This window comes from Larimichthys crocea, chromosome III, assembly GCF_000972845.2.
Source record: "Larimichthys crocea isolate SSNF chromosome III, L_crocea_2.0, whole genome shotgun sequence".
Lineage (NCBI taxonomy): Eukaryota > Metazoa > Chordata > Actinopteri > Sciaenidae > Larimichthys > Larimichthys crocea.
In genome coordinates this window covers 11275892-11287616 of record NC_040013.1, presented here as the reverse complement: position 1 = coordinate 11287616, position 11725 = coordinate 11275892, and the positions used below count along the sequence as shown (strand labels likewise).

Sequence of the window (11725 nt, the reverse complement as noted above, 5' to 3'; positions counted from 1 at the left end):
ACAGACATCAAAATGTAATGTTTTTTCCATGATCCAACACGATGGCCTCATGGTTTGCATGTTCTGTTTGCACTTGTAAAACATATACAAGCGTTTTACATTGTCCCATCATTTAGAACTGCATCTAAATCCAGTAATTGATAATCAGGGGCTTTAAAGGGGCCATAAAGGGGCCACATACACCCTGTGGTTAGCAGGTCAGTTTACAAGTAATTTTGTTTCTTCTTAATTAGGCTCAAACAGCCGTATGTCATGGGTCATCAGTTGTAGCCAGAGTGTCAACTTTAAAGATGACAAGCTTTTGCTGAGGGAGAGAGTAAGAGTGCAGCCCACTAACCCCCTGTCACACATGGGTCAACTCACCGATTCTGTTGGATGCTTCAGCACAGCAGCTAAACATTTATGTTTTTTAACAGGGTCACGCTTTTTTACAGAGATTTAAGATACTTGTTTGATGTGATTCTGATCCTGACTGACAGTTTCAAGCTTGTTTGCTCCTTACCAACACTGACCCATATGTTACACACATCACATCACAGGCTGGGGGACAGGTGAGCTTCTCTCAAGATGTCCATTGAGATATGCAGCGTGACAGGTTGTCAGACTCCTCCAGTTGTAGCTTTAGAGGAACTGAGTCTCTAATCTTCTAAATCCCCAGAAGGCCAGAGGAGAGTATCCAGGGTCTAATGTCAGAGCACAAACCTTTTACTCAGGTCAAGGAGTTTGAAGCAAAGAGCTAACCATTCTTTCTCCTGTGTGCCAAGCAGGCTACCGAGTGGCCAGCTACTCCAGGTAAGCTTCAGTGGAAGCCAAGGATCCAGTCAGACATCAAACACAAAGATCTTTGGAAGTCTCTGAAGGTGTGAATGAGTGATTTAAGTTCTTTTTGGAAAATATCCATCTGTTCTGCATCTGATTGTCTCCACAGCCCAACAGGATGTAGAATTTTGCAGATTTACATTTCCACATCCACATTTTGGCATAATAATCTCCCCTCATGTCAAAACTGATGTGCAGGCTCCTTCGGGAATGGCATGCAACCATCAATAAGACCTACTTACATAAGTTACCTGCTTAAACAAACTCTGGACTCGGGAGGAGAAATTGCAAACTGGACCCATTGCCCAAATAAATGTTTGCATGCGGTTCAGGGCCAAAGATCTTGAGCCACAAAACCAATCCACATCGCTCGTTAGGCTCGACACAGAGCCTGTGTTCAAATTCACACTGAACAATTCTTCTATTCTTTCCCTATGGGGTTCATTATGGGGTATTATGCAAAAAGAAAACTGTTCAGCCTGTTTTTTTGTGAATATAATAGTTACAGATAAGACCAATAATAATAAGTGTTCTTTTCCTGTGTTGAAATTCAAGAGGACCCCAAAAAAAGGTTCTGTAACATCATGCACTTGTTTTAAAGTAATTACATTTAAAGTAATAACCTCTGCTGCTGCAGCCTTCTCGGGGCAGAGAACTGTTTTGGTGCAGGGGAAGAGGAAAAACAGTCTGGTCTTTGTACCTGTGGTAAAGTCACTGCACAAACTCTGGGCTTCTCTAAGGAATTTCAAAAACCTTTGACTTATGAGGAGAGTTTCACAAATCTTAGAGATGTACCGTGAATCTCTGAAGTGGGGTCCAAGTGGCACCTGGATATATAACTAATATCCATATCTCAAATGATATCAGCTGAACCAATAACTCAAAAGAATCTCGACCTTCCTGTAGCTTTTGTATTTTGAAGCGTACTCTGTAACATGAAAAGTTACAGGTGAAATAACAACAAATGGGCCCACCTCTGCGAACTGATATTGCTCCTAAGAGATTCAAACCCTTTGAGAGGGAGGTGTGAACATGCTGTGGGCAGGCAGAAGTGGTTTATAGGGTTTTGTTACTGGACCTATGCCATCTTCACCTGTGAGCCAGCTGGATGTTGCTTTAAATTTGTCATCCTGTTTCCGAAAAAAAGCAAAAAGTCGCTGTGTTTTTATTGATTTAAAAATGTTTCTCAAATAATCTATCCATGTAGAGTTGATTTGATATGCCTTCTTTGGACAACTGTAGGCCATGTCGTCCAGAATCTCCAAATAGCTGTGAGCTAAAAGGAAGTATAGAAAGATTTACTGCTGTGAATGACATACTTTACCAATATCATGCGCAGATTGACCCAAAAAATGACAGGCAAGCCATTTACCTCCATGCTCTGTGGAGCCTTCATACAAGCAGTCCCTGTGTCTCTCGTGTAGTGACAGGGAGAGAGAAAGTGTGTAGACCTTTTTAAGCAGATCCTGTATTGGTCTCTTGACCTGGTGTATGTCCTCTGTGAAGAGAGGCTTTGTTGCCCTCAGACAGCTCGCAGCCTTTAACACACACCTTCATAATAGTATCTGTGTCTGTGATTTTCCATTTGGAAAATTGTGAGCTTTTAACCTCACATCCCAGGCTTCACTCTACACAGAGAGAGAGAGGGAGTGTAATCATCATAAGGCTAATGATACAGTGGACTACTGTGGCTGCAGTGTGATCGCCAAGCTTCACACACACGTGCCAAAGCATACAGGAGAGAGTTAAGCTAATCTTGATGTCTTCCTGTAACATACTAACACCTGAGCATTGTGCAGTGTGCAGTACTGTCACTGTTAAGCTGTAGGAATGCATAAGGGTGCAGTTTAGTCATAACTGGGTATAAATGATTGGACGCCTGTGGACTGGTTGACAGATCCTGCCTTCACACACTCATGTCTCATGTCTGTTGTTGAGTGTCACAGATTTTTGTTGTTGTCCTTAGCACTTGCTGAATGCAGGGTCTTCCTTTGCCTTTGACTTTTTAGCTTAGCAGCAATGTAATCTCAGTAGCAGCTGTCTTCCTCAGTGAAAACATGCCAAGCGGTGCTTACTTGCTGTCAGACAGTCTAATCTCCTCACTTTCACTTTAAGAGGATGGCATTCCTAACTACTGTAGGTGTGATTCATGAAATGTACATGACTTCACATGAGACACAATAACTCTTGCAACAAAGACTAGCACTGGCACTGTCAGCTATGAGTGGCTACATTGGGATATACGTTTCGGAATGATGTGTCCCACAACTACTATCATGTTATTTACTAGGAGACTCATACCACAGAGGCATCAGAAAACCTCCCTGTCTCCCTTGGCTCCATACACAGGGATCACTGCAGAGCTGGATCTGTGTCGTGTGGCGTCTCTGGCTGAAGGCGGCGGTGAGCGATGACTGGGTTCAGTGTTTGCTGCTGGACGGGTGACAGTTGGGGTCAGAGGTTCACTTTTCCTTCAGCTCCGTCACTCTTTCTGGACTGGCTTTCAGAGGCTCAAAGAAAGGGTTTGATGAGAAGGACTCGGAAGTGCCGAGGCATCTGGCAGCGGTGGCAGCCCTTCCCTCCACATCCTGAGGGCCAGCAGAGCTGCTCTGTGGCAGCCAGAGGAGGGAAACAAGGTGCACACTGTGATCTAAACACAGACTGAGGGGGGCGGTTCAGGTTACCCCTTCGGTAGGTGCTTGCCACAGACGCTCAGTGTGAGGAGGAGAAGGGTGGAGGAGGGGAGATGTGGTGCAGTTGTAACTTTACAGAACAAAGGGATTTTAATCAATAAAATTAGATCAACATGTTAGTGAAACCTCAAACTCTTGTGTAATAAATACGTGTTTCTCACTGTAATACTGTAAATCATATGGGAGGGTTCCACACACTCACAGAGTGCCAGATGTTCGCACACTGACATCAGAGTTCAGTAAATTTGTCAGTGTACACACTAGCTCACACTAACTTAATTATAACTAATAGGATACTTCTGGCCTCACTGTACGTTTGGATGAATGTACACCAAATTGTAGTTAAGTGCAGTCACACTAAAGGACTAAAGTCATCACCTACACAAGCCTTTTCTAAATGGAAGTGATTAGTGAAAAGTAGAACGTGTCTCTGGAGAGGAGGTGCCGGTTCATAGTCATTGGTGCAGGACTTATGTGCAAAGTACAAAGGGATTTTTTTTGAATGGCTAAAGACATAAATTGTTGCCAGACTATATACAGTACAGCTTGTTCACCAACACATAATCAAAGTGAAAGGATGTTTCCTCATGTCACGTTAGTCTGTGTGGCCTGTAACTGAAGTATTGCAGAGAAAAAAATGCTTATTGGCTTCCTTGCTGAGAGTTACATGAGAAGATTGATACCACACTTTGTAAATTGGATATTTAATCTGCCACAAATGATGCATTGTGCTATTAAGAGTGAATGATTTAGTTGTTTACTTTAAGATCAGAATATTAGAATGGTTTTGGCTGAAAGTTGAACATCTTTAATCCTTGATGACTTTGTGGAAAAGTGCTAAACAGGACTGCATTTACATAAAATGTTCTCCAAAAACCACAGCAGGGAAATAAATGATTAACAAATATCAGTAAGTGCAGAGGAGGCAGTTTGTTACTTTACAAATCTTTCAGCATCAGTGTAGGTTTGAGGTCCTTGGGGTGTCTTTGTGTCCTAGTGAGTCCAAAGACTTACTAGATATTTGAGCTAAATGAAACCCATCCAAAAAATGACTTTCATTAGTGGACTGGTCGAGTAGACATTTCCCTGTTGGCTAGGATTTCCACCCAAAATCTCTATCTGCTTAGTTGTTAAGAAATAGATAGGATTACAGGTGCAATCAGATGCACAGTGAGTGGCGAGGCATTAGTGACTGCATCTAAGCTGGATTTAACATGAACTGACCGGTCATCCCTGCTGGTGTAACATACTACTGAAAGCCGAAGAGAACAGAGTTATTACAGAGGACACCAAGGATTCATGCCTTGGCATTGAAACTCAAGACATGGAAATAACACTGAAGACTTTTCCTTTGAGGGTAGCGAATATTCCATGGAGGAATAATAACCTCAGTATTTTGCATACAGACCCTCCTCTCTCTGAACAAGGAGAGACCATCATTGGAATATACCTGCTAGTGCTGGGTAAGTCAACCATCATATCATCATATACCATCATTAACATAATAAAACTTGAAATATAGGGCTGCAGTGTTTCATCTGCTTTGCTGTGCATTCTCTGGAAATAAAATATTGTAGTGGCACTTTTTAGGGGCAATGATTGAATTTAGAATTTTGAAAATGTCCATGTGAAAAACATTATTTATTGTGTAATACAGCTTTTTATAACCATTCTTTCATCACTGTAACATAACTAAACTACCGAATATGGAACCAAACATCCTGAACATTGTTATGATCATATAGTCAATGTTCTGAGTATTCCCATTAATTCCAAGAAAAGTTCTCAGAAATGTGTGTGTCTCTAATGAGTGTGTATGTGTGCATGACTTCTCCATGATCTGGTCAAAGTTACCCAGCAGGGTTATTAATTGTGGTGATCATCCCAGGACACAATATTGTCTCCAAAAGGGGTTTCCCAGATGTGTGTACCTATCTGTGTGATTGTGTATCCACGTGTGTGCCTCTGTTGTATAATGTATAAAAGTATATATGTGTCACTCAGAACGCGACAGTTCTGACTTCAATAACTCTGTAGTGCAAAAAATATCACAGAACCTTTGTCCTTTAAGACTGAACACCAGTGAGAAAGAGTATGACATCATCTAGGGGGGGACAACAAAAACAACTGTTGTTCATCATGTTTCCAAAGGCCAGTCCACCACTGACACAGACAGTTTGTGTTGGTGGCACTGTTTGTCTGAACTATAACCAGACAATGGATTGTCTTGGCTCTTCACCACTGTTAACCTAACTACAGACTAAAATGATTTTACTCTTCTCTACTCTGCTGCACTCTCCTCTGCTATACTATACTACACTATGTGACACTAGTCACTATCCTGTATAGTGTAGTATAATATAGTATTTATACTACACTATAATATAATGTAATATAATAAGCACTTCTGCACTATTCTATAGAATACACAAATCTATTACTTTGCTATACTATACTTTGCACAACTTTATTTTGTTCTACTGTGCTATACTATAAAAGACTCTGGTCCACATTTGTATACTCTACTATACTATTCAGTGCCCTTCACTAATCCTACTACTCTACTCTACTCTACTCTACTCTACTCTACTCTACTATGCTGTACTATACTACAGTACACTACACTTCTGTTCTACACTGCTATACCAAAAAATATGTGGTTCAGTAAATATTGAATAATGTATTGGAATATATTGTATGTTTGTCTCTCTGTAGGATGGCTGTCCTGGTTTGGAAACAGTTTAGTGATGTTTGTCCTGTACAGACAGCGGGCTTCACTTCAGCCAACAGATTTCCTCACTTTAAATCTTGCCATCTCTGATGCTAGCATCTCTGTATTCGGCTACTCCAGAGGGATCCTAGAAATATTCAATATCTTCAAGGATGACGGGTATTTGATCACATGGATCTGGACATGCCAGGTAAAAGCCCCACAGAGTAGTGTGTAGGATTTAGTGACATGTCGTGTAGTTGCTGATGGCTACCCTGCCCTTTCACCTCACCTTTTACTTCCTCACATGAAGGAGAAACTATGGTGGCCACAAAAAACATTGTAAAATGAAGGTAGAAGTAATTTGTTTATTAAATAATAATAGTGTACATATTCTATATCTATATTTTTACAAAATCTTAAATTGTGGTACAACTTGCAACATTAAGAATGGAACATTGGTTTGAAATGGCCTGAAAATGATGACTGATGAAGTTGCAAAAACACATATGTAGGTATCTGCTCTCCCAATCCCAATTAATGAAGTACATTACGGGAATCTGTGGAAGATTTACAGTAACGTGAGTGCGTGTGAGTATCTGTGTATGTGCAAAGGATTATGCTAGTAGCTATGTGGGCTGGAGGTTAAATCTGTAATAAGATTACCACCGTGGAGGCCTTTAAATGGGGGAAACTCTTCAAGCAGCATGGCACTTGTCAACAACCAAATAGGAAACAAATAAGCTGCAGGGAGGACATTTGTTGCATAAATTAACCATATGTTGCCGAATTTTGTCAGTGATTTGCATTCAGTTAAAATGAATGAGTTGTTGTGAGTAAATTTTAAGATGTAATGTTCATTTCTATGTTTTCCTCCCCCTGTAGTACTGTACTTTAACTTGGAATTCATCCAGGGTATTTTTCTTGCTCAAGGCTAGCTGTGCTGGAAACCGTGATATCCATGATGCAGCGACTCAACAAAAACAAGCTGGTGTAACCAGAACACTTTCAGTCTTAGAAGCATAAACCCCGAAATCTGAGCGGGGGAGACACTGTAAACAGACGTCTGCTGCTCTTAGGCTTCAGTGCAGTCCCTGAGATGACCTCATCTCTCAGACATCCAATCTCTGGATTTCAGGTGGAGAAGAAATATTGGGATAACAGTACGCCCCTCTTATTTGACCTTCCCCTGAGAGAGGTGGTCTGACAGAGGGAGTGTCAGAAGTAAACTAAAAGAGAAAAGTAAGAGGTGACAGAAATAGAGGAGGGAAGGAACAGGAAGGTGAAGGAGACAGGCATGTGAGAAGCATTAGCAGATTACTGCATGGAGCATGATGGGACATGAACAGTTGCAAGCTGGGCCAGATCCCTGTGTTTTGAACCCTATGGGACAGGATATCATTGAATATGATAAAGCTTTATGGATTTCTTTGATGTTGCAAAGAGAAATGCAGAGAAAGAACTGTCAAAGCAATGCATAGAAAGTATTTGTTCTATGAACCAAAATTCACAACATGTTTTCATTTGAGACAAAACAAAGGCAGAGGTGAAGCACTTTACTGTGAGATGAGCTGGTGATGAATTTCTAGAAGCCATCGTCTTAAAGCACTTATAATTCTTAGAAAAACAGTAAATGTACAATAGACCAGTGTTGAATTAAAGTCATACTGGTCTAGACGTTGGCAGTACGGTAATCTGCTGAATGTGAGGGTGAAAAAACGTGATGGCTGACAGTAATAGGATTAGGACTAAGGAAGATCAAGAAAGTAATCAGTTAGAGACCTTAATTAATCCATGTCACCCAGAAATGCACAGCAGGGACTTGGGTGTCACACAGTTGGACCCAAACTGAAACTTCCATTTAATAAGAGCTTTGATTACAGCCGAACAATGGACTGAATGCTAAATAGCTTTATGGTTTTATTCATTTGGCATTCATTGAACATTTTCTACAGTCAAAATCTATTAAGATCCATTTTAATTTCCCAATGTTGCAAGTAAGTTAAAAAGCCTGCAGCTCATATCAGAGGAAATGCCCTGCATCTGGAGCATATTGGCAAAAAAGGCATGAAGAGCTCTTCAGCTGCAGCGTCTCTATCTGATAAAGTCCAAAGCAAAACAAACTCACCAGACAAAAGTCTGAAACAATTAAGCAGGCAATAGAATGGTACCCCGAGGCTTCAATGACCACTCAAAGACATCTTAAAGATGCAATGTCATGATTCACCAACCTTCTCTGTCTGTTGTCTTCCAGGTAGATGGTTTCTTCACATTGCTCTTTGGCCTTGCAAGCATCAACACCTTGACCGTCATCAGCGTCACAAGATACATCAAGGGATGCCACCCAAACAAAGGTCAGATCTAACCTTCATGAATTCAAGTGAGGGAACATAAAGAAAGCTTCAAAACCAGCGTCTCTGCCTGCCTCACATTCCAGTAGTTCTTATCTGACAGAAAAGTGTGTTTTCCAGTGCTAATGAAACCTTATTACCGACTTCAGCTGTGGCAATTACTACCACTTTTCTCCAGCAATTTCATTTACATTTCTCCAACATGTCATTAAGTTAATTTGAGGTGACATTTTCTATTTTTGGGTGTAACTGATGCTGAAGAATGTCTTAATTATATGGAAATTAGGCTGAGTCTCTGTTGTCAGCAAGGGATAAGACCTTTTTTACTGTGTTTGTGGTTGTTTATAAAACACAAGCAATAAAAACCTGTGTGCGGGTTTTCTTGACACTTGTGGATAAACTATGAACATTGTTGGGTCATGTGGGGTATCATCAACTTTTCAAGATTTTCAAGAATCAAAATAATGCAACATTAGGTCTAAATTGAATTAATTCAGGTCAGTAAAGCGTATAGGCAAGCAACAATATAAGCATATTCAGCCTAAGACAGCTGAGTAACCCATGGCAACAAAGGCGCTGTACATTGCAAGTCCTCTCTTACAAACTGTTTGTATGATATATTGACACAAGATATGAGAGCGTTGCTCAGAAATAGAACAGAGCAATTGATTTTCTTTCTCCCCCTGAATACAAAGTTATGTGTACTTTGTCAACAGAGGTTCTTTTCAGTTGCAGATGTTTGCAAAGTCTGTTAATATAAGAAAAGACCTCATTGTTCAATAAATGTCACAATCTTAACATTCAGAACAAGTCAAGAATGCTGCATCGTGAAGTGCCTCTCACTTTTTCTGTCCGGTGTTTGCCAAAGTTATAACATTTAACCTTTTCAAACTGCAATCTGTTCCATAACTTTGGAATATTAAGTTTGTTCATGTGATGTTTCCTTGCTGTGTGTTTTTGCAGCTCACTGTATCAGCATGAACACCATCGCCATATCACTCATCTGCATTTGGACTGGAGCAACGTTTTGGTCTGTTGCTCCACTGCTGGGCTGGGGCAGCTACACAGGTCTGTACTCAAACAACAACAAAAGAACAAAAGGAACATAAGACTTTATTTTAAAAGTCTTGATCTCAGCTCTGTTTTATGTTCCTTAGATCGAGGCTACGGCACCTGTGAGGTGGACTGGTCCAAAGCTAATTACTCCACCATCTACAAGTCCTACATCATCTCCATCCTCATCTTCTGCTTTTTCATCCCTGTGATGATCATGCTGTTCTCCTACATCTCCATTATCAACACAGTGAAAAGCACTAACGCCATGTCAGCCGATGGCCTCCTCACCTCCCGTCAAAGGAAGGTTGAGAGAGATGTCACAAGGGTAGGCAAAAAAAACAAAAGTTTATTTCTGGAGTTTTTATTGAAAAGTAAGATGAGATTCTTTGCAGCTCTACTTAAAAGTGCCGTGTCTGTAATAAACCTCTTGTCACGTTATTCTACTCCTGACAATTGTTCCCTCATGTTCCTCTCTAGATTTCCATTGTGATCTGCACAGCTTTCATCATGGCCTGGTCGCCATATGCAGTGGTGTCTATGTGGTCAGCCTGGGGCTTTCATGTGCCAAGCACAACCAGCATCATCACCCGTCTCTTTGCCAAGTCTGCCAGTTTCTACAACCCGCTCATCTACTTTGGCATGAGCTCCAAGTTTCGCAAGGACATCTCTGTGCTGCTACCATGCACACGAGAAGGGAGGGAGCTGGTGCATCTGCAACACTTTAAAAACATGAAACCAAAGGCTGAGGCTCCACCCCAACCTATCAAGAAGCTGGAGGCGAAATACGCCTTGGGAGAGCAGAACAAATCCAATCATGATAGCGACTCAGGGGTCAACAGCCCTCCTCAGACTCCTCCATGTGACACGCAGGAGGTCTTCAACATGAACATGAACCTGCCCTCCCACATTGAAACATCAGAGTACTGGTGTGACAGGCTCTAAAGAACTTGAACTTGAATACTTGAATTACAACGGGAGATTGAGAGTATTTTTGTATTTTTTGGTCTTACCCGTATTAATAAACACAAAAATGTATGTCTAACCAATCTTAATAAATTATTTTCCGAATCTCAAGTGGGATTTCATACCTGTTTTATTTCCAGCTCTGACAAAAGCAACCATTCGATCCAAACTGGAAAAAACAGCGACAAATAGCATGAAGAAATCCATAACTGATTTGCTTGAATGATCTCAGAATATCTCCAGCCAATGAAAGGTGCAGTTGGTAATGTAGCAAGGGAAGAGATGCACAAAAACATCTGGAAACACTGAACTGTCCTAGACTCCGCTGAAATGTGATGGCAAAAAACTCTGCCATTTGCCCCTGCTGCCCCTGAGGCCACTTGTGCCATCAGATCTCCCCGTATACGCCACATTCCCTAAGCCCAACCACACTCTGCAGAGTATCATCTGCCTATAGAAATGCAGCATTTTACACCCCCATTCTTTTAAGCATCATTAACCAGAAACAAGTTTTCATAAAGGAATCCCTTTTTACAGAAAACTGTGAAAGCTATTCAACTGCTCCATGGGTGTAGTGTATTAAGACAATATGTGTCTGTTTAGAAGCTTTCAAACTACATGACGCTGTCAAAAGAGAAATGAGCACCCTAAAATAACACCTGATCCTTTTTCTTTCTAGTAACATCAATGGGCAATTATCTACTTGAGCCATGAAGGTTTAATCTTACAAAAAAACATCCTAAGGTGGTTTCTGTGTTTCTACAAAGACCATAATCACACACACAATGAGTTCTTTTACAGCAGCCCTTAAACCCTCTAAATCAAAATCAGCACCAGAATAACCATACATAGGGCATAATAGCAGCAGCTTGTGTGCCAATCTGTATAAACCAACAGGCTCTCCCTGTTAAGAGTAGCTGAGGTTGACATGTGTGTGTGTTAGGAGGGGCTGTGGGGGTGCACATGTACTGGTGACCAGCAGACACACACACCACCAAGTGACAGTGGATGTGACTTGAAGTGTTTCTCAAACAGGTGCTGTTTGGTTTCTTTTGGGGGAGGAGAAGTGTTTGCTCTGGTGAGAGTTTACACGTTTGGTTGTTTTATTTCTCAGTCAGATGATGGGATGAGTG

General features: G+C 41.1%; 1 protein-coding gene across 1 annotated transcript; it reads left to right on the top strand.

Moving 5' to 3' along the window:
* The first annotated feature begins 4808 nt into the window (after positions 1-4808).
* opn6a (opsin 6, group member a) lies at positions 4809-10636 on the top strand. The gene is made up of 6 exons (XM_010729875.3): positions 4809-4975; positions 6228-6433; positions 8477-8576; positions 9537-9641; positions 9731-9954; positions 10107-10636. The coding sequence occupies exons 1-6, from the start codon at positions 4837-4839 to the stop codon at positions 10569-10571; spliced, it is 1239 nt and encodes a 412-aa protein (XP_010728177.2). The 5' UTR covers positions 4809-4836; the 3' UTR covers positions 10572-10636.
* Positions 10637-11725: the final 1089 nt, after the last annotated feature.